The 26,863-nt window shown below is 41.1% G+C and overlaps 1 protein-coding gene and 1 long non-coding RNA gene across 2 annotated transcripts in view; both read right to left on the bottom strand.

Annotated features, from left to right (window-relative positions):
* LOC110975544 (gamma-aminobutyric acid type B receptor subunit 2-like) overlaps positions 1 to 26,863 on the bottom strand; it is a 31,354-nt gene that overhangs the window by 3,706 nt on the left and 785 nt on the right. The window contains exons 2-14 of the mRNA XM_087130802.1: positions 13,589 to 13,726; positions 13,031 to 13,201; positions 12,066 to 12,167; positions 9,649 to 9,714; positions 6,596 to 6,787; positions 5,163 to 5,393; positions 3,981 to 4,044; positions 3,483 to 3,572; positions 2,970 to 3,126; positions 2,233 to 2,365; positions 2,024 to 2,131; positions 786 to 911; positions 516 to 661 (exon numbers count right to left, since the gene is read on the bottom strand). Coding sequence (XP_086986928.1) covers positions 516 to 661; positions 786 to 911; positions 2,024 to 2,131; positions 2,233 to 2,365; positions 2,970 to 3,126; positions 3,483 to 3,572; positions 3,981 to 4,044; positions 5,163 to 5,393; positions 6,596 to 6,787; positions 9,649 to 9,714; positions 12,066 to 12,167; positions 13,031 to 13,201; positions 13,589 to 13,726 — 1,724 coding nt within the window. The remainder of the gene's footprint in view (positions 1 to 515; positions 662 to 785; positions 912 to 2,023; positions 2,132 to 2,232; positions 2,366 to 2,969; positions 3,127 to 3,482; positions 3,573 to 3,980; positions 4,045 to 5,162; positions 5,394 to 6,595; positions 6,788 to 9,648; positions 9,715 to 12,065; positions 12,168 to 13,030; positions 13,202 to 13,588; positions 13,727 to 26,863) is intronic.
* On the bottom strand, positions 15,209 to 18,119 carry LOC147795837 (uncharacterized). Its single transcript, XR_015423548.1, has 2 exons — positions 17,901 to 18,119; positions 15,209 to 16,894 (listed from the first exon to the last, which is right to left on the bottom strand). It is a non-coding gene; the product is annotated as an uncharacterized LOC147795837 (long non-coding RNA).

The following is a 26,863-nucleotide window of genomic DNA, read 5'->3' on the forward strand; positions in this document are numbered from 1 at the left end:
TTGATGATTTAATACTATTTGCAACCAAAGGTTGGATTAAGATACACAACACGATCTAAAAACCCTATTTCAAAATACAATATTTCAGTACTCAAGCCTTAATTTAAAATTGCTATATACATTTTCCTGATGCATTAAAATATTTTAAGACAAATAATAATAATGCAACGTCAAAAATGATATTTTATATCATAGTTTGCTCCTCGCCGAGCTCTAATCCACGAAAGGAGAGCCACAATCTGCATAATTTGGCGGGTCCGACCTTCAAGTGGAGCACCAAACAGCCATATCGTTGATAGAGGACATGGGTCACTAGCATTGGCAGAATTTTTCCGGGGGGAGCAAAGCATTGATCAGTGTAGCCAGTAAAAAAGGGGTCAGTTCCGAAGTTTTTCCTTTCGAATTGATGATATTCCTCGCCTTCCTCCCTCACATCGTTTCTCTCGTTTTTGTGATTTATTTTTGTCCGTTTTATTTCACATTATTTCGCAGGTGTTTTTATTATTATTTTTTACCTGGTCGACCATGCCAGAAAGGCACCAAAGACGACGACAAACGCCTTGTAAATGACAATTATGAGGGTCCATATGGTGTTGTTATTCGACGTGCAGATGACGCGCAGCTCTACGCGCTGCTGGTGGTGTTCCAGATCTTCAACGGTCTACGTGAAACCACGAGAACAGATGAGAATGCATGAATACAGTGCAGTAAAATGGACACATAGATCAGCATGAAATTGCATCTCTTAATGGAGTACTCATAATTTGAAGTAATCTCTCAGTTACTTGAGCTATGGGAGCTCTGTCTTCCTCGATGTGTATTGGATCGATGATCTGCCAGGGGACGAGTATGGCAAAATCCACCAACAGCAGCACGGCGATGATGCCGAAGAGATAGTAGTCCTTGATGACCTTGTCGATCGAGAAAAAGGGGAATTATCATAGGCGGATCCTAACACTGGGGTGCCTTATTTGTGAAATGTAACGGGAAAAGGGTCTGATTTTTTGAGGAAATCTTATTTCCCTTTCAATCTATAAATGTGTAAAAGCCACCATAATGTAGCCTCAGCAATCAGAAATGTCACAAAAGTTTACATATTCAAGAATTCCCCAATTTGTTCTATCCCTCCAAACCAAATCCCCCCAAACTGGTCCTGGATTTGCACTTGGAAATAACGTGGACAGTCTATCTTCAATTGGCGTAAATCCCCGGGGGAGTATATATTCCCCACTTTTTGAGGTGGGGGTGGTCTATTGAATTATCATCCATGATACGCAAAAAACGTTACAGCGGATTGTGACGAATTGTCACGATTTTCCAACATTTTTAATGTGTGCACTAAAAATCACTAAAAAGGGAAATCACTGTTTAAAAACAAATCAATATACCATTCTGCTGTAAGAGTCTACGCAACTTTGATAAACATTACAGATATATATCCCTATCGCGAAATATCTCCCCCCCCCCCGCTTTTCAAATTTTCTTGGCCAGGCAAGTCATCAACCCCACCCGCCCTTCAGACTTACGCCACTGCTATCTTTGCTGCTCCTCTGTATGGGATCTTTCCCTTTGTTCTGCGTGCTATTTCCGGTCTAGAGGTGCATAATGCTCTCAGTATTGTTAGAAGTTTAACACCGGAGTGCTACAAATTTACGCGACTCTTTACTATTTGAAAAGGTAGTAAACAATCAGATATACAGATAGATAAATACACTATAGAAAGTTTTTGAGTGACCTGTAGGGATTGACTAGGGTGATATAGCAAATCCTTTCCTATCTGCTCCCTGCCAGAACAAAGGATTAATTTTTTGAACACGGCAATCGTTATGATTTCCTTTGGTAGGGACTCGCCGCGTGCGGGAAAAGCTCGCGTCCTCTTTGACACAGGTCAAGCTGAGCACAGGCAAGCAATCTTTGTTCGGAATGTTTGGAATACCCCATCCACCAGCCTCTCCTTTAGGATAACACTATTCAACAAAGCCGATGAGTCAAGAGCTTGAAATGGTCTTTGGAAAATAATCACCTTTCTCTTGGTCTTGTTGGCGATGACGATACTATACACTCTCCACATCTTGGTGAACATTCCTCCAAACGCCAGAGTGAACGCCACAGGAATTATCCAAGAACGCGTCTGAAACCAAGAGACAACGTTGAAACACCCCATAGGTAGTCCGTTTATCAATTCCGGATATTCAATTACTGTAATAATTCATTTCAAAAAGGGCCTCTTACCCTACAAATAACGAGAAGAGCCTTTTCGTCCACCACGGATTTATCGATGCCGAGCAGAACAACACCGAGGTATGCCGACAGGATACCAATTGCGATGATGTTGTTCACCTTTGGGCTTGACATCTTGATTTGTCTGTAATAATCGAGAAATGAAATTCGTCACTGAAGGAACATTTGGATCTTTGAAATTTCCTAGAAGATGGAGATTACTGTTGGACTTCACAAAAACATGACACTCTGAGACAATGAGCTATGTAGATGACGGTGTTTATTGTCAACCTTGAATTAGTCGATAAATAACTCAGGCGATGACAACTTGGCAGATGCCAACGCGCCGGGCGGTTATTCAGCTGCGGTCTGCAATACTGTTATCCGTGTACTGCCACTCAGCGTCATCGGTCTGGGGCCACTTCTTTACCAGCAACGGGATCTCTTGTCTTGCATCCATCTTGTAAGGATGATTTTATTCCCACGAGAAGGATCAATTATTGTTGGCATTATGTACATTTCTATGCATCAATCATCACCGTTCAAATTTGGTGGTGATTTGGCCGCATGTACTCTAGAAATTGTGTCTTACACAAGAATGGAAGGAGGTTAATCTACGCAAAATGTCTAGAGAGTAAAAGCGACACTAAAACCACATTTCCTGCACGCTCTCTGATTACTTATTTTACTTATTTTGCGGAAACGCTCGTTACCCTGTCCATAGTCTCAATATTTGTCATCACACCAACCTTTCGTTTCGTTTCCAGACGTTGAACACTAGAAACATGACGGCCAGAGCCATACCTAGGGCTGCTAACACGCTCATTGCAGCCAGGATTCCAACAGGAATGCTTTGTAGAAGCTCAATGGTCTCGGTTACGTCTGAATCAAACGGTGGTTCTCCTCCTAAAAGGGGAGGGGCTAGAGTTAAAATGGACCGTTGGCAAACTAGATAACCGGCAACATTGGCAACTGACGTTTCACTAGACACTCTTGATGGCTCCCTTCAATGACGACAGTGACTCCGTATACAATAGCTGCTACAATGCTTACCGTCATTAATTAATGGGTTCTACTGTCAGTGATTATGGCATCATGGTCACCGCGTGTAAGAGCAATTCCTTTCTGTCCCTAGTGAAGCCGTACTTGGCCTCTTGATGGCGCTATCTAATGACGGCTTAGTGCATGTGGCTGTTGTGTGTAAAAGCGTGCTGGACTCCTCTAAACGGAGATATCTTTTGTGTCATCAAGACTTATCTTACCACTGTAGTACCAAAGCTGCTCAGTAGGAATATTCCAGGTGATCTCGTCTTGTATGTTGCTGTAAATGCCAACGATAACTTCCACTCCGTCTGTGAAAACGAGGCACCATTTATCATCACTCTGTTCAATACGAGGCTTAAAATTGAGTGACTACCAATCATTTCGAATCTGGCAGCGGGCTACATGTCATGATCTCGGGGCAGGTCTCTAACTTCATTTGCCCCTTTCCACCATTAGACTAGTACCTAGTGAGGGTAGAGATGGTTATTTCCCCGTTATTTAATATTTTTCTTAAATGTATCCCCTCGAAGAAGCTGAGATATGGCTTATGGAAATATTTATGGATCTGATTAACAGGGTAGGCCTAATAGCATAGGCATGAGTGCCTGTAGAATCCGTCGAAATCGAAAAGCGCATATTTTCAGTAGTTAAAATATCAACTAGTCCAATTTTCTTTGAACTGTTTCGAAGTATAAATTACGTCTAAATTTCCTCACCTATATTCTGCTCTATCAGCAGATCACCCATTCTGTCGCCCCCTTCGGAAAACTGTACCGGACCCTGTAAAAATGTACCATTGGAAAGTCTTTTCAAAAATACAACAGAGTGGTCCTCCCAAACTTCGGAACCATCACCGATCATAAATGTCTTGCATTTATCCCAATGTATCATTCTGGAATTTTTAGATCCATTTTGCGAGCTGAGGTGACGTAGTCTCAACATTTGTGACTTCTAACACTGCATAATAGATTAGAATCCTGGACCTGAAAATATTGGCAGTATGTCATAAAAGAAAATGGACTGACACTAAAAAGCCACTCTCTTATAGCCGCATTAACTAGAAACTACAGCCAAAAGATACATCTGATATTTAGTGCCCTTTCTACGCAGTCTTAACCAAAGTTGTGGCATCAATGTTTTGACTGTTTTTTCTAGTGTTGCATAATGCTCCAGTTTTATTTTAGGCTCTAAATTTTGACTTATTTATCTTCAGTCTCAGAGGCAAATATGGCAGGAGTCGCATTTTGAAGTTGGATTGACTCCTCAGCCTAGGTTTGTGGAATATAGAGCTAGAGCTTGTCTTGTCCTCATCAAAAGCTCGGCTAATTTTGTTTTGCAGAATTTCGCCAGTCGATGTTCCAGCCTAAATGACGAAAATATTAGGCAGTGACTTTAGTGCCATTTTTTAATTTGTCTCTTCAGCACTATGGGAGAAAGAGCTCCCTCACTAGTCTCCATTCGATTACCCAATTAAGAAACAGATCTACACTATTTGCTGATATAGAGTAAAATCATCGGAGAGACTCGACGATCTCTCCATTTTGCTGAAAGGCTTTGATGTTATCCCTTGTGTTAGTGTGGATATTTATCCATAAAACATTAGAATTACCGAGAAATTACCAGTCTTTGAGGCTAATAAAGCACCTGCAGAGTAGAATATGAGACCCAAGCAGGACCAAGAGAGTGCTCAGTTTTCTTAGCAACAGAGGCTTCTCTGGTCAGAACTCTGGTTTACGAACAACCATGAAATGTAAGTGATAGGGTCGCGTTTCTACCAACCAAAACTCAACACTCTCGACAAATCTGGCTCTTTTCAACCGATGAGGGGGTGGTTCTGCTTGAGTCTGATACCTTGCTTGAAAAGAATGGAGATGCACAATGATTGATGTATTTCTTACCGACATGCCAGCAAAGCTGAGTTCCCGGATGCCCCTCCCGACCGCCATTGCGTACTCCTCGTCCCCATACTGGTAAGAGTCCAGTCTCCTCAAGAGGGTGGCCTGTGCAGCTTCCAGAGCCAGGGCCAGGGCCCAGACGCCGTCATAGCCAACGGCAACAGAGCCGCGATCAGTGACAGAAATGTTGTAGCCCACATCGTCGGCAAGCTCCCGCCTGAATTCTGCCGGAGTCTGCCAAAGATGGTATATAGACATTTATCATAATGCTGTTTGGATTGTCTTGTTTCCTGTAGACCACTGGTAACATTAAATACAACCTCACATGTTGATAAAAGGAACAGGTCATTTCTCTTTCCAGCTTCAGTTTGGCAACATTGCTTTTAATGACGGAAAAAGCAAGATGGCTACCCCATGATAGAGGTACAATCTGAAGTGTGTGCTGCATGTAATTATACAGGTACGCCTGTCTTCCCACGGTGGTTGTTGCATCAATGTGAATACATGAACAGGGCGAGCTGTACAAACAATCCCTTCTTGAGGACACGTCAGACTTGCGTAATAACGGTATATTGCGCTGCGTTGGTGTGGCCTTCGGAAGCGGCTTTTGTTGCCTAGCAAAGTCACGTGCTTGGTCTAAAGATTAGGCTACCCCAAATTGGATCCATTAAAGCGCGCGGAATTCCCAATATTAAGCTGCATAATGTCTTCTCTAGCAAACAAATGTTCTAACACCTATAAAAGAAGTTAAACACTTATTGAAAACGTTGTTCGTCCTATGGGTGGTAACCAAAAATAACGTATATAGGTGTGCATTTCCTACATTGTAAGCGTACTGCCAACGTACGACACCACACTAGCAGTTCTTAACAACGTCCTGTTAATATAACGTGCAAAGTGACATGTAATTCCAAAATAGAGATACCTCTATTTCTAGACAAGCAAAATTAACATTTCATATGTATTTCAGATATATCTGTTGTTAACGGTGATATCTTTATTGTTAATAAGAATATCTTTATTTTGTTGGTGACATCTGTATTTCTAATGGATATATATCTCTACTGACAATAGAGATATGTCTATTAATACTACGGATATATCAATTAATTATAGAGACATCTCTCTGTCTATCTCGGGATAAAAGTTTAATTTTGCACGCTACATGTTAAATAGCGAAGACCAGTAATGAATGCATACACTACTTTCGGCTGGCATCGTACGCGTGCTTAACAATGGGAGCTGTTGGAGGGCATACGTTGGTGGTGGATTGCTGGTATAGATAATGTAGAACACTGACGGCCATTTTGCGACAGAAATGTGCACTTATAAAGCAGCAGCTTCTTTGCAAGTTAAGTTGAAGGAACTGTTGTCTCTTGTACCTTATTTTGGAGGATCAACTACACAGACAGCAAAAATGGAAGCCATGTCGTTACCCTGCCACCGATACCAGGCTGATTGCTTCTCCCGTACTTGCTGTAGGCAACGGTCAGGTATCCCTCTGTTGCCCTCTTGAGTTCGTCTGGAGTGCAGTCTAGGCCTTCCTCAGCCGCCATCCACCAACCGTTGCTGTAGTAACCGGGGATCATCCAGACGTAGTTTGGACCATACATGCCCAACTTGAATATCTGAATATCACACAAACGGAGAAAATCGCGTCATGTGCTTAACTATGATGCTACCTTCGCCAACAGAGGTAGTTATATATCAATCCAAAAGAATCCCTTTATCCCAGCATTATTTTGTTCCTGCCAAAAATGTTAGGCCTATAAACCTATCCCGTGACAAGAATAAGGAGCCATACTGCAGTGTCCCCACCACGCGGGTTAACAAAAGACATGCACATTGAATGCGTCTTCATCAGCCAATGGGGGCGCACTGCTAACCAAAATCACGCGCTCGTCGATATTAGGAATACTCGCCTGAATGACGGGGCCACCGCAGTAAAGGCGTCATGGAATCGGTCTATAGATCACTCTCCATACAAATGAGTTATCTGCTGCTTGTTTTACCTCCTATTAAATATTGTTTGTGGGGGTTTGAAGCAGCAAGACGCTCACAGTCTAAGCATAGAGGAAAGACACAGAGGGAGTTGCACTAACTCTGGCACTTTAAACTGTTTAACGATTGTCACCGCCAAGTCAGACGGATAATAGAAAACATTCCAAAAATGCCTGATTACTGCCTGCATCTTAGCCATACAAGCGGGGTCAATAATATCCGAGCAATACTTGTAGTTTTGTGCTTGCAATGAAATACAAATTGTTTAAACGACCAGGAAATAGAAAGAGTAAAATTCCTGATATTGGACATAACTTTGCTATTGTAAATTGTAATGCACTTTTCTATTATCCATGCAAAGCTCGTAATTTTATTCACCTCCATCCAATACATCAGTGTTCAAGGACTTGGTACGACTTTGGCTAAGACTGGCCAACAAAATGTTGACTTTTATTGGAATGCTAACTTCATCAGTAACAAAATGAGCTATTTCATCACAGGGAGTGATCATGAAATCTCATAAAATATGCTTTTGTACAAATGCCATAATAAAAATGGGCCATTTATTCCCAAAATAACTCCAATTGAAAGAGCTCATTAAGGGCAATGACTGCACATATAGATTTAGGGCACACAGCGTAGTGCAAGCAACTGCGCAAGCATTAAATTTGATGTTGCCATGAGATCATACCAAGCACCAACATTTCCTATACCTCAGTATAGGAAATTTTAAGGATGCAGGTTACCCTCGACAAACTGCGGTTCGCGATCATAAGGTACAAAGGGGTTTCGTGATTGTGAAACAGGTGGCGCGTCGCGAGATTTCGCCTAACCTTTCGTCAAGGCCTTCGTGGCTGTGTGTGAGTAACTGTGAAGCGACTGGACAGGATACCAGGCGAGTAACGCAGCCACGGGGCCTTTTCCAACTTGATTTTAAGGTGTTTGTGGTGAATCACTCATAAACTTCCGAAATAAACGGCATCAACTTCAAAGCTTACGCAATGTTCCAATCTGGTTTTTCACGAGGGCAATATAAGCCGTGAGATGACAACTATGATGCTTGTTGGTGGGGTATGGTGCTGATGTTGGAATAACACTAGCAAGTAGCAGTTCATCAAGGCCAAATGGTCAAAGCAAAACGGAAGTGTTTAAAATATGGAGCTCTTACCATATCCCATGGGTGAAGACGAAAACGTCACGCCGCGTACAGATGCTTCAATAGCTTAACGATGCAACGGTTGAAGTTCGGCAAGGTGAAATTATCCTTGACACGCTCGCCATCTTTCGTATACTTTCAATTTGCATAATAGTTTAATGTATGCTGACCCCATTGCTAATGATTGGTTGGGATTTTTGCTACCTGAATGGGGTAGCAAAGATGGAAAATACAAAGAAAAACTTAAGAAATTCCTGACCAGTTGGAAAAGGCCCTCGTGCTGAGCCCCTCGTGTACTTGGTCTCCTCTCCAGTCGCTTTGCGGTTACACACACAGCCAAAAAGGCCAAGAAGAAAGGCTAGCTTTCATTGCACTCTGACAACGGACATACCAGGCATGCCAAAAAGCGGTAATTGGCCAGATGTTACAGCCCTGGCAGTTTAAACTCCTGTGTCTTTCCTCTATGGTCTTAACTGACCTCCCAGTGATTAAACAATGATCTCTTGTTTTGACCCGGGTAGAACTGTCTGACCTCAGAGTAGGTAAAAAATCAGAGCCATCTTGGGAGACATTGTTCATTAGGCAAATGCTTACAAGTTGATAACAGCTATAGGCATTTTCCCTCCAGTGTGGTCCTGAAAACACGGCACTGTTTGTTCATCAACGGTAAACGACGCTGTCATGGACTCGCCAGTGGCATGTCTTTCCAAAGTAATTCTCTCCGGAGCTAAGTGTGGGAGGCAGTCCAATGCATACACACACGTTCAATGCCAAACCGCGGTCGTTTTGGAAAAAAAAAGTGTATTGAACTATATAACGACACAGCAAATGCCGTTGGCAAAGTGAACAAAGAACACAATAGCATTTCTGGGTCACCATCAATGACGGCGCAGTCAAACAAAAAAGGTCTCAGGCCCTGCTACTTAAACTGATTTATTGAAGTATGTACAAAGCGAATCTCATAACATACAATTTCAGGCTAAGCCCGCTCCGCTCATTGCTCGTTCTCATATTTCCAGAGAGACGAATTATACGTCACTGGATCTCTGCTGTAACCAAGGACCAAACAATTAAAATGGATCTCCAAGATCAAGAACAGCTCCCCTCCCCTATCTGCTGCAGTGACTGGGTTTTATTATCAACATCTTGGCAGTAGCCTAATTTCTATGGTATCGAACATTACTTATTTGCTTTTTACTGTATTCGTGCTCACCAAATTCCTGTGCTTATAGCAGAGAGAAAACAATGGCTCCTTGAAGCAAGAGCATTTTATATAATATTTTAATCAAAATTGATCCAAAAGCGAGCTACCGGTAACGAAAAACTACTCACACTGCAAAAAACCCTCCGAGCCATTTTTTCATAGAAGCTCGCAACGATGACCCTGACGTCCTTACTCTGCAATGGAAACAAGATTTTTCCTGTCATTCCCTGATTTTATAATTTCCCTTAGGGGCAGGCCTGGTGCTACTATCTTCCTTGGCTGAGAACTAGTGTTTGGCTGGCCTATACCAGTATATCCGACGAGTTTTGGGAGGATCTAAAGTCCCGAAGTCAGTTGAGAGATGAAGTCTTGAGCCGCTCCTAATATGTAAACTTTTCCACAGCCCCTGATAGAAAGAAGGGAGTTATCCCCTGGCCCTTTTAATCATTCGAATGGCGCTCTTGCGGGCACATCACCTGACATTTGAAACAAGACGTGGGGTGGAGACAACCTCCCCCCCCCGGTTTTGGTTATTGTTTGACCCGAATCTCAGGAATTCTTTTCAGGAATTCTTCTGGGGGGACGTGCATAACAATGGTCTAGAGTGTCTATACGGTTGGGTGGTGCGTGTGTGCGGGAGGTACCCGCCCGTCTCATATTTTGCCAGGTATATGGTCTATTGTTGTGACATCACAATCATATTTTTCCTTCAAGTGGCCAATAAAACTATGGTCGGCCGTCGGGACAAAAGTGAAAGAATGATTCACTAAGTGTTAAGCAACCCACTCATCTGTCAGAAGACCAGATAAAAGGATACATACTACTAAATATGGAATTTGAAATACAACCCTAAAATCATTGAGATATCTAGCAATCTAAATGTCCATTTAGAACAAATTGGAGGTAAAATCGAAAAGCCAGCCAGCAGGTGATATTTCTGTAAACTTTGGCCGCCGATACAAGTTTTAAGGCGAAATGAGAGTTGTCTATAACCGGTGTTGTGGTCACGTCCCTCAATCCTTTCATAAACCCCTTCATGAGCCTGGTCACAACCATTTTGAAATACATGAGCTAAGGTCGTGTCCGAATTACTTGGTTGTGGCCTGAAATTCCGCACGGGTCTATGGTAGTGGCCACAGACAGTTCCCATAGAGTCGTGTGTGATTTCAAACCCCAGCCAAAAAAACCATGTTTTTTAAGCACTGACGGCACAATTAGATTTTTTAATCTCAGGTGTTTCCCGCTTCTTCCTGTCCTTGATTTCCATTTGTGTTAACTGTAAAGAACTGATCGTCCTTCAAAGCTGGAAATAGACGAAAAGACATTGTGGGAATGATTGATACAAAGATCAGTGTTCTGCCTGAAACTCAGCGACCAAGGCCAACAGTAAAGATAAATACGTCTGATGCATATGAGACACGGCTCATGGACGTTTTTTTTTCGGGGGGGGGGAACCAGGGAATATGAACCCCCCAGTATCAATATGGGAAATAATGATTCGACAAACCGTCCGTGAATCGGTTGATTTCAAATAATAAGAAAGAAAGAGCAGATAACCATTTCTCTTTCTGTGGTGCAAGGCTAAATACAGAATACGGCTTTGAATTAAAAATGTGAATTCGTTTCCTTGAAAATTACTCCTACACAGCCGGCGTATCCGGCTTGTGATGGCGGGGGATTGGCAAATTCAAAAGGAAATGCGGCTTTAGGCTCATTCAACATGATGTTTGGGGGAAAACTATCATAAGCCTTCCTCGGGGTCCCACCATGCTTGCTTTTATTTCATGGTGTTGCTTTCTTAGGATTTTGGTGTTAACGTTTGATCAATCAATATAGCGATTGCTTTCTCACGTTTGAAGTATTCTTTATTAAAAAAAAATACTCGGGGGCAAAGTGCGCCCCTGTTCGATACGACACTGCACAGATGTAACATAAACATTTAATACTTAAACCTGCTTGAGATAAAATGTGATGGCATATTTGCCAAGCCTCAAAAGTCTCTTTTTATACGTGACTACCATTTAATGGTTTCGTCTAATCCATTGTTGCTGTTTCAGTTGTGTTTATCATATGAAGCAAACTACAGGACAGAGAGAACCCGCCCCCCGCCTTTGTGTTGGTCATTGCTATATTGGTATCTCTGGAATTCTTTTCAGACGTCTATGGGGGTGCAGTAGGCACAATAGCCTTAGGGTATACAGCTTGTGCATCACATGGGCGAGGCCCTCTTTGCCGCATATCGTGCAGGGTATTGTAGATCCCATTATTAGAGTCTGCTCTTTTGTCATCGACGTGGCTGTCGCTGCTTTCAGCGTCATTATTGTTCCTCGGTATCTTCTTTTGTCGTTGCCACTCGTTACCAAGGTCGTTGTTATATCTTGTCTTCGTCTACCCGCAGATTTGTGACTAAATGAAATTCCCAGTTCGCCTCCGAAATGTACAAAATCATCTCCACTGAAGTAACCTTCAGGACACCCTTAAAAAACAAACCTTCGAAAAGAAAACTGCCTCACGTGAAGCATGCGTTCGTGAGATATCAACGTACCTTGAGTCGTTCCATCGCTTCGTACGGGTCCTTGTAGAAGCTCTCGGCAGCGATAATGGATAAATTGCTTGTCGATATCAACCTCTGAAGTTCGTGTATCGTCTTGAAATTACACAAACATCATGTTTAGTCACCGAAATACAGACAAAAACCCTGGGAAATCGACAGGACTTGATTTTAGTGTGCAAATCAACTTGAACACATTCTGGTGTAGAAAACAATACAGCAGCGGCGAATCCAGCTTTTTGGTGTCGAGGGTGGTGGCAAAAGCAACAGTGACTTCAGGTTCGTTCAACATGATGTTGGGGAAGAAAAAATCAAATCCCAAAATCATTGCTGTTATTTGCTTGTGTTATTTTCCGAGGGTTTCGGTACTAATACTTGATCAATGAATATACCGACTATTTTCTTTCCCAGTCATTAATGAAGTTTTCCTATTAAAAAAAATCCGTCAGAAGGGGCAAGTTGCAACCCCCTCCTCGCTGAGTACGCCACTGCAATAAAGGATACTCCTGCTTGTGAACACAAATCGTGCGTCAGCTTTTTCGATATTGACCAATATCTTTCGCTGGTTTTCTTTGGTTGTGGCTAGCTCCACTACATTGGCATCCTGTTTGAACGGGATGGGTTGGATTTGGTAGGGTTGGGTTGGGTTGAGATAGGCTTTGCTTGGCAGCGGGTTATGTCTTGGGTAGGGTTGGGGTGGATCGCATTGGATCGGGGTAGGCTTGGCTTGGCTTAGTGGGTTTGGTTGGGTTGGGCTCATGGGTTTGTCTGCACTGAACTGGGTGGGGCTGGGCTGAAATGGATTTGACAATGAAGAAACTGAGTTGAGAGAGTATTCTAGAAGGTGTATAAACCATCGTCACAAACAGCTTACAGTAACAAGTTGCGCTCAAGAAACGAGGTACGACATCAGAGACAGCACAAACCAGTTTGCCAGGGGGGGTCACTCTTGAACTCACTCCAACATGCGGCTCCGTTGTCTCGTGCAGGGTCGCAATCTTGTCCCACCCGAAGAGGCGGCACATGCGGAACTCGGCCGAGGAGAAGCCGGCCGCTGAGGTGATCATGCGGTAGATGTGGGGATACCTCTCTCTCTCACTCAGCACGGGTGTAGTCGCTGACGGTGACATCTGGCAGATATAGAGATCGTGTTCTCAGATAAAGGAAAAATGATACCGCGGGATCCAGATTCAACTCCGCAATGTCCGTCTCCCCTTTTGCATCCTTGATTGATATTTGGATGGCACACTCAAGCAAAAAACAACTAAGCGTAGGCCTAGGTTAATATCTAACGCTATTCAATTGTAATAATGTGGATTTACCCACACCCCTGTGCTAGTCTCCATAAAGGTATGATTTCATTACAGCCAAGGCGTTGTCCAGCGAGAGCAAACAGTAATATTGGTCCTTCATGGGTCCAGCTTTATATTTAGTCAATATATTACGAAATTAACTTTCAAAGAAGCTTCGAGTGCATTCTTAAGTATTCTATAAGTTTAGTAAACCTCGGACGTTACCTCAACGATGTTCCATTTCCCAATCACTTCGGCGACTACTTCTGTCAAAGAGGACAGGAACGGTCCGTACATGGCTACTTTGACGGGTGGTTCGTACACGAACTCGTAGAACCTATTCAAGGCCACGGGCATGCTTGCCTTCGAACAAAATTAGACCGAGACCTTGCTTCGTCAGGTCACGAAAAGAAGAAGGGAAATGCGAAAATATTGTCTCGTGATATTTTCCAAGGATGATGGCATCTCTTGGAGAATTATGATAAACAAAAACAACTGAAATCAACAAACAAGGACAAGAGTAACAGCCACAGCGCACTGTTCTGCGTCACCAACATAAGTCTTTCTTGCAGCAATATGACGAAAATTGACACTTTTTAGAATAAACATTATTATTAGTAACACAAGATGCGAACAACTGCACCCAATGAGCCCAAGTAGTTAGCTGGACTTAGGAAAGTTTCAAATACCCAGTTGCAGCCGCTTCAAAGTAGAGACTTGAAGGCTTAACGCGAGAGTAAAATGCATTTATGTTCTGAGAATGTAAGACATTCGAACAATTCCTCTTTGGTTGTTTCTGGCTTGGGTAGGCCTTTGACAAATTAGACAATACCTTTTTGAAATCCTTTATTTTGAGAATCCACACAGACGCACTGTCCAACGCATCAAAAACGTGCGTTGCCAAAAATACTACACTGTAAAAATGCGCTGCACATGATGCACTTGTAGACTAGCAGCTATTTGTCCCAGAATCATGAACACCTCATGCACTTAGTTTTATGCACCTTAGGTGTTAGACGGCCAACTAGTGCACGTTTACTAGCACATACTGACTAGCACGTATTTGTCCCAGAATCATGAACACCTGAGGCACTATTGCACTTCAGGTGCTATTTTCCTAGCACATAACGACTAGCACGTATTTGTCCCAGAATCATGAACACCTGAGGCACCATTGCACTTCAGGTGCTATTTTCCTAGCACATAACGACTAGCACGTATTTGTCCCAGAATCATGAACACCTGAGGCACCATTGCACTTCAGGTGCTATTTTCCTAGCACATAAAGACTAGCACGTATTTGTCCCAGAATCATGAACACCTGAGGCACCATTGCACTTCAGGTGTTATTTTCCTAGCACATAAAGACTAGCACGTATTTGTCCCAGAATCATGAACACCTGAGGCACCATTGCACTTCAGGTGCCAGTTTCTTAAATAGCACTTACTAGCACCAATTGCACCTGAGACACTTTGTGCCTCAGGTGCTAGTTAACGCGCTACTTGCAGCACAGCATTTACCTGAGGCACGTCCATTACCTCCTGTATTTCAAGCATTGATACATTCACATTCATGCACCTGAGATGACACGGCATTTCCATTACTTCATGTACATCAAGCAACGAAACAAGTGACAGAGGTGACATTCTTAGGAAAAGTTTAGGCACCTGCAGACTAACGCCTAACACCGCAATGTTTGACATGTATGCGATGCGCACGGACCACATAAAGTAAATCTTAGTTGGCTTCTATTCACATAAAGATTATACATTTTATGCATTGACATGATTATTATCACTGGGTGGCAGTTGCAAGCATAAAATGTGAGTATATTAAAAGCAGTGTTAGGAACATTTCTAATATACATTCAATCACATGATTTATTTCTTATTTATGCATGTAGTAGCTATAAAAGATCTGGATAAAATGTGGTATTTGAAATGGTACAGAACATGATTGATTAATATAACTACCACTTTGTATCTCAATTACAGACTTAAAAAAACAAACTTGGCACAAAATGCTCCAAACTGCCTGAAGAATCCAAGATAATGGATTATTTTCCTGTAGTGTTTCAATCCCAGTAGACATGAATCAAATGTAAGGCTGTAGGGAAACACACTTAGCTGGATTGCATTCGGTCACAAATGGGTTAAAACACAAGCAAATTTGACTGAATAAATTGGGTGACTGAGAGGTTAAAGTTGAAACAATCAGGTTTTTCAAACAAAAGTCGGCCGACCAGTGTTGGAAACTGACAAAAAATACTATACTTTTCTGGTGCTATTATTTTACAGGATCAAATTTTGAATGTAAATTTCCAACATTTCAATGAGGTACTACGTGAAATGACTGTAGTTTTGTTTGTAGTTTTGCTTGCCCATGTACATTCCCTTAACACTCCCAGTTAAATTAACAGTTGAAATTATCAGTTTCACTTGACGTATTCGATATAAAATATTACACAACTTCTCAAAAATTTTGAAACTTTTCAACACTTAACTTTTCATGAAACACTTATTAAAAAACTATTAGTTGGCATTGGTTAATATTTTCTCATTACTGAATATGGATGCCTTCCTCTTTGTTTGGAAGACCCTCTAAAATATTTTTAAATGTTATATACCCTTTCATTACATTATTTATTAGAAAATTTTGATTTGTCCAGTTAACTTGTTCTTGTTTTCTAAATGCGTAATGACAGACATGAATTATGAATTAGAAGAGATCAAGGTAGTGAGTCTTTCTGGCAAATTAAAACTGAATTGAAACCAAAATGAGGGTCAGTATAATTTGAGGGTTTGTCAGTGTCACAAAAGGGTAGGGATATGTCTCACAATAGTGTCCACCATTCCCACCAAACATTCAACTGACAAGTTGTGGCTGTTTAAATGTCACGTTAACCATAAAGCAAACCACTGCACAGAAACCCAAAACAGGTTTTAAGTATCTTGTTTTGTGTTCATGGAAATGCATTTGTCACAGATGAGAAATACGCCTAACATCCATTCCCCTGAAAAAAATCTCTGCATTTCAATGTTGATTTTTCTGTGTCCAATTCAGTTTCATATTGCATGAAATCCTCACACTTAATAAAGAAGCAAATGTTGTAATCACAATTTGCCAACACGAAAAAATCTGTTAAAAGTCATGCACTGAGTCTCTCCTGATTGACATGCAACTTTGGAAAAAGTCGTTTATCTAACGATAAAGATCTGACCCTGCTACCTGTATCGTCAATCCTAATTAACAGTATAGGTTACTCCAGACTTTGGCATGTCTTTCACCATTCTGCCCAGCAGAAAATGCTGCAGGAATTTGAGCATGACGGAGTATCCATGTGGATATTCGAAGTCAAGGATGTAGTATCCACCCAGTAAAGTGAGTATCCTCCGCTTGACTGGTTTTTGTCCATACACTTCAACCATGGTTCTTTGAAAGCTTACAACGTGTGCTCCAGTTGGTACCTTGTCGTCCATGCTGATCACGAGGGTCGGGGAATTTTGTGTGTTGTCAATTTTCTCACCAACCTGCGTTATTACCAAGAAAATTAATTTATGAAATGTGCATTTGGATTGTCAAGCAGTTTACAGGGAATTTTTTTACTGTCCACTGTTGTCAGCACAGCCACTTTGGTTTCAGCAAACAAACACCTGTATAGACACCCATATTGCTTCCTCAACTATGGAACAAGAAGGTGTGGGATTTTTTCCATCCTATGCAAATTGTGTTGCTCATCATAGGTATGAAACAGTTTACTCAAAAGAGAAACTGTCGCACTTGATTTACATTTAATCTAATTCTATTGAAGAAAATGTGTAAAGATCTGTATTTCATGTAACAAATATCAAGTGGCTTTAAATTATGAAATCAGAGGAAAATTATTGCATGAAAAAATCTACACTTTTCCAGTTCCTTCTGTTTGAAATCCCCCTGCTTGTCAAGGAAAATGCGTGCGTAATGACAATGAACATATGCAGAGAATTTTGAGAAACTTAAAAGGAAATGGAACAATAAAATAAAGGGGGATGGCTCACAAAATTACAAAAGTAAACTTGTAATAATAGCTGTCCTATTTCATTCTGTGCCACTCTGTATTTGAACAGCCTCCTGAGAAATTCAGCGCGGGATCTATAATGAACAATTTGTTACAGGGAACAATTATAAGCCCCCCCCCAAAAAAACACTTTCTACAGCGGTGGCCACATACAATGGAGGGGGCCTCAACCTGGGCAACCTAGCCTACATATACTTGTTTATAAACGACCTGTGTCGTTTATCCTTCGACAGAAGGTGTTTAACAAACGTTTGGGCTCATACCTACCAATATCTGATCTAGGCTAGGTCTATACATGGGAACAGTTCCATTCTTTCCCTGCATGACCTTTGCATACGTGCAGCCGTGCACGGGTAAACATAGCGTTGGGATCGGTCATAAGACCTAACGTTAGGGTCACAGTGAATCCCAGCAAGTAAAATCTGTTTCTCCCACAGTAAGAAACAGTTGAAACTAATGCAAACTGCTTGAATACTTACTCTCAAATTTCTCGATGACATCATCGGACATGTCCTGTTCCCGACGGAAAAGCACACAATTCTTCTGTTGTCTTCGTCTTCAGTTCTCCGATCAACGACGCCATGTCACTCGCATGTGTGCAATCGTGTCAACAACATACAAACGGCCGCCGGTGCATGTAGTATGCTATAACGTACATGAACGTACGTGTACATACGCGCCCGCGTACCTGTGTCATATTTCATGCCAGGACTGTTTTTCATACGCAGCAGGAAAAAAATTAATCCGGTTAAAGGCTATACTCTTGAAATACAAAACGGCACTTTGTTACTTGGCAAAAGAAACGAACAGTCTAGAGCCTCCTTCACATGACAAATGCAAGATGGATTTATATGAAAAATACTGGACTAGAAAGTACTAATAAAAGGGGACAAAAGTATAAATTAATACGCGAAGTGTTTCCTGTCACGTGATCAAAAGGGCGGCACGTGATACATCAGGCGTCTCAGGTGATGAAATTCCCCCACTTTAGCCTTTGATGATGTGCCCTGCTGCTGAGGTTAGGCTTGGGCTAATCGCTGCTCATAATGAGATGGCTTGCCAAAATACAGCTCAGCTTTTCCTCGGTGGGCTAATAAATGAGGGTTCACCGGCCGCGATCGCCGCAGTGGAGAAATATGTAGTGTTACTTGCACAATATTATTCTTTATCAATTCCGGTGCATAATTAACCATTCAAGAGCTGGAAATACGTGCCCCATTAGGTAAGAGCAGAGTCACGAGCTACAGGCATCGAACCACTGCTTCATGTGTAGTAAACCAAGTCTTGTAGTTGTTAAGTATCACGTACCTTGTTTTATTACTTAGACAATTTAAGAGCATCATGGATGTATGGGGTGGCATATTCACTTAAGGTTCTAAATCCTATTGTTTCCAACACATGCAAAGCCAAAGCAACAGGCAGGGACGTCGGCACGTCGAGTTATAAAACATATTATGTTTACCAGGTAGGCCTACCGCATTACGTACATGTATGAACATATACTGGTGCCTCATGTTAGATCAAATTCACTACAGGTAACTAATATGCTTCAAGTACGTTGGTGCTGCAGTGCTTCAAGCATATGAATCCCATCATGTGTCAATTGCTACTTTTCAGGTGCAGCGAGTTTATACTGGTGCACTTCTGGTACCTACAAGAGTGCTTCAAGCATGTTATGTGCCATTGAATGAACCTCAGGTGTCAACATATTGCCACTTGAACGATTCAGGTGCAGCAAGTTTATATTGGTGCGCAAATACAGGTGCATGAGATTAGATCAAATACACTTCAGGTAACTAAAAATGTGCTTCAAGCACGTTAGGTGCCATTGAATGAACCTCAGATGTCATATATATTGCCACTTGAACGATTGAGGTGCAGTGAGTTTTATGTTGGTGCGCAAATACAGGTACATGAAATAAGATCAGATGCACTTCTGGTACCTACAAGAGTGCTTCAAGCATGTTATGTGCCATTGAATGAACCTCAGGTGTCAACATATTGCCACTTGAACGATTCAGGTTCAGCAAGTTTATATTGGTGCGCAAATACAGGTGCATGAGATTAGATCAAATGCACTTCAGGTAATCAAAAATGTGCTTCAAGCACGTTAGGTGCCATTGAATGAACCTCAGGTGTCAACATATTGCCACTTGAACGAATGAGGTGTAGTGAGTTTATGTTGGTGCCCAAATGCAGGTGCATGAGGTGAGGTCAAATGCACTTCTGCGTACCTACAAGAGTGCTTCAAGCATGTTATGTGCCATTGAATGAACCTCAGGTGTCAACATATTGCCACTTGAACGATTCAGGTTCAGCAAGTTTATATTGGTGCGCAAATACAGGTGCATGAGATTAGATCAAATGCACTTCAGGTAATCAAAAATGTGCTTCAAGCACGTTAGGTGCCATTGAATGAACCTCAGGTGTCAACATATTGCCACTTGAACGAATGAGGTGTAGTGAGTTTATGTTGGTGCCCAAATGCAGGTGCATGAGGTGAGGTCAAATGCACTTCAGGTACCATAAAAGTGTGATTCAAGCATGTTAGGTGCCATTGAATGAACCTCAGGTGTCAATAGATTGCCACTTGAACGATTCACGTGCACCTAGTTTATATTGGTGCGCAAATACAGGTGCATGAGATGAGATTAAATGCACTTCTGGTATCTACAAGAGTGCTTCAAGCACGTTAAGTGCCATTGAATAAACCTCAGGTGTCAACATATTGCCACTTGAACGATTCAGGTGCAGCAAGTTTATATTGGTGCGCAAATACAGGTGCATGAGATTAGATCAAATGCACTTCAGGTACCTGAAAGTGTGCTTCAAGCACATTAGGTGCCACTGAATAAACCTCAGGTGTCAATATATTGCCACTTGAACGATTGAGGTGCAGTGAGTTTATATTGGTGCCAAAATGCAGGTGCATGAGGTGAGATCAAATGCACTTCAGGGACCTAAAAGTGTGCTTCAAGCACGTTAGGTGCCATTGAATGGACCACTGGAACGATTCAGGTGCAGCGAGTTTATGCTGGTGAGGACGTATAGGTGCATGAGGTGAGATCAAATGCACTTCAGGCACTAAAAGTATGCTTCAAGCATTTGAAGTGTTTTGGTTGAAATGTTTACTTTCACCTCACATGAGTCAGGTGTCCGCATGTTCTCACTTAATCGCCTCAAGTGCAATAAGTACTAAGTCACATGCACATGCAAGTGCACGAAGTGCGTGCAATTTTTACAGTGTAGTGTATATAAAACGTGGCGTCTTTTAATAACGAAGTTTCAGGAAACCGTATCCCTTAATTACGTGCTCTGTCCACAGTACTGTGCAGTCCATCCTTCAATACCCAGCCTCAGGTGCTACCAAGAGCAAGACTAATTACCTCCCTAAGAGGGTAGCCTTACATTTTCTTGATGCCCTTCTTTTCCCTGGTACTTCCACCGTGGTTCTCCTGCCAGGATGTTTCTTTTAATTATGTTTAACTTAAATTCCCCTAAAGTTTTTTTTTTTTTGTGAATGGCGGGCTGATGTGGAGCCCATCTAAGGTTTATCCCAAATACAGCTCCTGTCCCCTTTTAATTTTACTTTTTTTCAAAGTTTGTACCAAGCATTTACACGTCTGAAAATTCGTACATACGCACGCTTTTACCAGTGGCGTAGCTACGGGGACTCGTGCCCCGGTCCCCCACCCTCGCTTAACGTAAACCGCGGATTTTGACCAAACGCATAAAGTGTTTTTACTGTGCTGCAACTTTCAAATGCAGACAACAACGATTTCGACATTACTGATTGTGGTATTGTCATTTTTTGTTCATTTGGGTCTCCTTGTGAAGAGTAAGCCGTCGTCTCTAAATTAGCAATTTGAGACGCACGTGTTACGTAACGAAACCTGACAGGCCGCGGTGTCAATCCTTCCCAATAAAAAAGCAAATGCAGTGCGAACAAGAGAAGAAATCATCTTTACTTTCAAGTGATTTGCTTTTGGGCAAAAATAAAACTAAATTTCAAAGATTACAAGCTATTTCCACAGGTTAACAATTTGTTGCACACTCCTGTATCAAAACGGTAATATTAAATATGTTTTAACTGTAAATTACTTGATGCAAAAGGTGACAGGTAAAGTGCTACCGATGGGAGTTCAAGCTATTCATGGTGACAGACAACTGAAGTGCTTCCGTTTTTAAACCTATTGATTGATTTGTCTTTGCCATTGCTACAAGTCTCCTTGAATTAATTAATACAATTCAAATTAAGGTTCATCAAAAGGATTGTTTGGTTTGTTTATTGTGAGTCTTTTTCATTAATCAGGTCAAATGCGACATAGGATTTGCTTTAGTACGAGTAGCCTACCTTTCTTTCCCCATAAATGTAACGTGATAAATATAATGAGGCTTGTGATACTCCTATATAAAGCTGGTTTCGCCATTTTTCTCATGTTTTCTGTTATTGCGAGTAACAGGTAATGCTTTTGTGGAGAAAGAATTTTATTTAAAGTCATCTTGCGTGCCAAAAATAAGAACTGCTAAAACAAATATGTTTTTAGCCTACCACCTTGCCAACAGACTGTGACTACATTTAAAAGAAAAATCGATGCAAATATAAGCAAGTTGCGTTCCATGACAGATTAGTCTAGTAGCAACTGTGATCATACTGCGTCCATATGGTGAGAAAATATGTCTTAACACATTAAATGAAAGTCAAACGTGTCAATATCATCACCAACGAAAAGCTTAGGTAGCCTCCCCAACCTTGTAAGCAGCCTCCTTCAACTTCGTCTGTGTTGCTTCCACATATTGTTAAGTAAATCCACGAATGAAAAGCTGTTTATGTACAAATTGAGCCTCTGTACATTAACATGACTTTTTAATGAGAATTGACATAAGGTTCCGTATAAATGCACGGAAAAAATCTAACGGTGTGTTATGTTACAAAGAAAATATTTGATGGGGTACAACAAAAACTTGAGTAGATGTACTTTCCACATAAGTAGCCCCTGTGGTGTCAATTGACATACAAAAACACTGTAAATATACGGCAAATATTTTAACAGTGTATGCAAAATGTTTGCACGCACGTTTGTAGTGACTTTATTGCCTATTATTGGTTTCACTGTCTCTGACCCTTTTTGTCCAAATCGTGCAATTGATTTCATGCCTTGCAATGTAAACAAGTAGATTTGGGGATCTGATCGATAGTCCAAAAGCTCAGTATTCTGAGAAACAATGGTTCCAATACTGGGGTATATATTATCTTTTTAAACAATGATGTTTGTAAATCAGATTTTTCGTGACATTATCAAGGTCAATTCATCCAACAGTTGAACAGTATGGTAAAGCGCCATAGAATTTACGTTGACAGAGCATTGTCTTGGCGTGTTTTTTTTTTATTTATTGAACGGGACCTATCCTATTACAAACAGGAAACCACAGAGTAACCTGCCTTTATAAACTGATATACCTTTAATTAAGATTTTATTTATATATTACATCAAATTACCAAAGGCTGAACCAGACTTTTTTTTCATAAGTCAATTCGGCACCTTATTAATTCTGATACTAATAAATGAGACGAATTTGAAATTGCGAAAGTTCACTCTTACTCAGTACATCGCAGGCTCCTGTGTTGCTTGGTAGGAATGAGCCACAGTCAATAGCGAGGAAGTTCTTTTCGGTCTTTTTAGCCGGGAGGTCTACTGGTATTGAAATGAATAAAACTTACCTATCCAATAATGGCGGCAACCATCTGTTGCATACGATTATACTGTACTTTGTGATTTCCAGTAAAACTGACATTTGTTTTGCTACTGTAACTGCGTTGGACACTGTTTTCCTAGTTACATCGGGGAAGTAACAAACTTAGTTTATCCAAGACTCTGACAAATTAACAAGATTTGTCAAGAAATAATTTTTGGGCGTATAGAGTACTAATATTTTGTTGTATAACGAATTCTCTCAAAATATAAATACACGTGGGTTAAATTGATGCCTTCATGTACTGCCAATTTCTTTGCACACATTAAATAAATTTTATTTTAACATTGCCCTACAAAGACACATATGGAGTACATTGCTATACCTAAAGACAAAAATGCACGTATTTAGATTTAAAATGCATTAAAACATATAAATTATTACACAGAACAAACAATATTAACAGTTAAGCACAAAATCAGAGGGCAACATCTAGGTAAGTGGGTGAAGCTATAAGCTTTTGTACCCCGACCTGGGACTGACAACGACAAGGACTATACAAAAATTAGATATACAGGAACTGAGACAAGACTTAACCGTGGCTCAATCCATCTATCAATTTCCACATAGATAAGTAGGCCAAGACTCCAAGGGTGTTTGCCTATATAAGCTGTTTCTCCAAAGTGAACTGCGTGGGCGAAATTGAGGCAAGAGTCGAAGCTGTCCGACCCTTTGAGTCACAAATGCGTTTCATCTCCAATACAACTCATTCTCAGCACAGAGAACACAATCAGAGCAAAGAGCGTGCTTTCGTAATAATTAAATTTCTCAAATATTACTTCTGTGCAAAAATATCACAAGTGCACAATTACTTCCTAATAAAATCAGCGGGGTTTACGTAAAACACCTCCAGGCAATTTTGCTTTTATCAGATTTTATCTGTTTTGTTCTGTCATGTTCTGATTTCCTCTGTGTCAAAACAGAAGCTGTAACACAATCTATTGGTAAAAACCAAGGCCTCTCAAGTGCGACGTAGAGCTTTCACAGACTGCATTTGCAAAGAGCAGGGCTTCTTGTTCTCGGTAATGCGCGTTAGTGGGCACTTTCAACTCTCAATTTCACATTAACAAACTATCTCGCCAGAAGTTAATTGCATTATAACACCTGGCCCAGTGATTCTGTATCTTGAGTGACGGACAATAAGTCGCATGACTTTAGGCATTTTTGCTATTTTGTTTCTCTTGGCCAAAAGAGCTCATCCGTACAGGGGCAGATATCAGAACTTCTTAGGGAGGAGTCAAGCTAGAGATTTATTTTTTTAATGTCTCATATTTGGGGACAAGCAAAACGATGATGAAACATAAGCCATGACAAGCATTGTTTGCAACGGCAAATGAGCAAATGAGCAAAACAGGCTTAAAAAGATATTAATCAAGCAATGCCCTTACTTTTGTTCCTCTTGATTATCATTTTTTAAGCCTGTTTTGCTCATTGCTTTTTTGCTCATTCGCGCCTGCCGTAACAACCAAAGAATTGCACAGTAGTTACCCAAACACTACATGCATGGCCGTCGATATTTGTGTCCAACTGCGCATTGATGTACGTGTTGTTGGTTGCGCGCATTCCGATGTGCTAGCGCTACAGTGCTAAGTTCAAATATTTCATGTCTGAAAAAATAGTTTTCAACAGGATTTGGTAATCCAATAGTCGTACCTTTGGCATGTGTTTAAATCAAACTAATCCGCTTCACTGAAATCAATCAAAATGTGCGGGTATAAACTCTCAAAATATCGAATCTTCTTTTCGTGTTGAAGAAAAACTAACAACCTTCAAAGTAATCTGGTTAGCATTCCATTTTCCTAAGGCAAATTAGCCCGTCATGTTCATCCTGGGGGGTGGCTGTTTAACTGCACTGTTCGAAGCAGTCAATATATTACACTGCGAGTTTACATTAAGCAAGGTAGTATTGAGTAGTTCCTGGGAATAAACGATGCATCCGGGAAGAATTTTTAAGGTGTATGCAACTTCCACAGATTTTTAGGAAAGGACTGCAATGCATTCGCGTTTTGTTGCTGATTGGATTTTTTTCTCTCTTTACGAGTGAACACAAATGATTGATACATTGCTCACTGCATTTTGTGCATGACTAAATGAATTACAACTAATATTGACGCAAATGCCATAATCGAAACACTCATGAGAAAAACGTTAACGGGTAACACTACTACCTCAAGCTGGTGTTACTCGAAATAACTGTTACAACCTGTTCACCACGCGTTCACACTGGAGCAATAGGAAGCAACGCGTGGACATTATCGCTACTGGTCCCTTCATAACTTCATATTTTTTAATGGGAGTGGGAACCAGTCTAGGTAGTTGGACACACTTCCATGCTTTGTCTAAATCTTTAAATATGTTCAAACAGTGCTCCACAACGTCTACAGCCGTATGCTGTCCAACCCAGCTTAAAATTATATGCTTCATTACCAATGTCCATTTTTTTTTTACCCTGGGGTAACCAGGCTTGAATAAAGGCTATAATCGTCGCTTTGGAGGTTTTTGTTTTCTCAAAGGGAAGTAAAGTCCGACTTTTTATCATAGGAAGCCCCCCCCCACGTGATGTAAAGACTCTCTTCTAAAGACTTCCACTAAAGTCATGGTGTATCCTGTCGCCTGCTGTATGAAATGAGTTGTTTTCCAAATAGCTTAAATACCTAATTACGCGATCCTTATTGACACTAATTTGTAACAACTTAAGTGTCAATGTAGATTCGTAAACCCCCGCGCATTAGTAACTCCAATGGTGCGATCTACATCCTAACTGTACACGATCTATTCAGTACAACGCTGCTTAGAGCAGACGGTAATTGTTATGTTAATGCGGCATACACGTTAAAAATGAAACGGCTGCGCAGAATTAAAGTACCGTTGTCGTCTGTAGGTACTGACTTATATCAAAATAAACAGTCGCCTTGAAGTGAAACCCTAACTTCGAGCCGAGACCATTTTCTATGCATCAACTTAGATTCTGGCTTTGGGTCCATCTTCTAGCCAAGAATAACTGCCAAAATCTATGATCTGCCAGCCACCTGGAAATCTCGGCTGCAATTGTTTGGTTCACATTGTGATGTTCACCCGTCCGAAAAAGCTTATTCTGAGCAGGTAGATTTCTGTCAGAAATTGGGGAACAAATTTTAGGAATTGAACACGAGGCCAACAAATTCTTGCCCTGTTGGCAAGGTGTGAAAACAAATCTCTTGAACTTAATCTTGTTTATAACCGTTCACAGGTTTCTCCATGGACAGATGACACAGTTTCAATTCCATTACTTGGGTGCTTTTAATGTCAACGAAAGCACGTGGCGACAATGCTGCATTGGTAGGCGTATTGCTAAGTGTTTCCCCTGAGCCATTATATGACACTAAAATCTCATGTTATGATAAACACACAAACCAGAGATGTCGCAAGGGTTTTGCTGCTGTTGCCTCCATGGATCATATCGTTTGTTGGCTGTTTCATGAGAAATAGGTCTTGATAAATAACACTAATTGTGAATTACTACGTAGGGTCAAAGATGTTGGAATGTGGAGTTCATGGCATGTCTCATTGCCTACAGATGACAATGTAGCTCCCGACGATCATTTGCATGGTCAGGGTTTTTAAAATGTTTTTCATCGTTGCTTTCCTTTCAACTGCTAAATCATTTCTGACGTCAGATATAAGCACACCGAGGAAGAACTGGCGTAAC

Source organism: Acanthaster planci, linkage group LG20 (genome assembly GCF_054643075.1).
Source record: "Acanthaster planci isolate LZ-2023a linkage group LG20, COTS_SCS, whole genome shotgun sequence".
In the NCBI taxonomy this organism is placed as follows: Eukaryota; Metazoa; Echinodermata; class Asteroidea; order Valvatida; family Acanthasteridae; genus Acanthaster; species Acanthaster planci.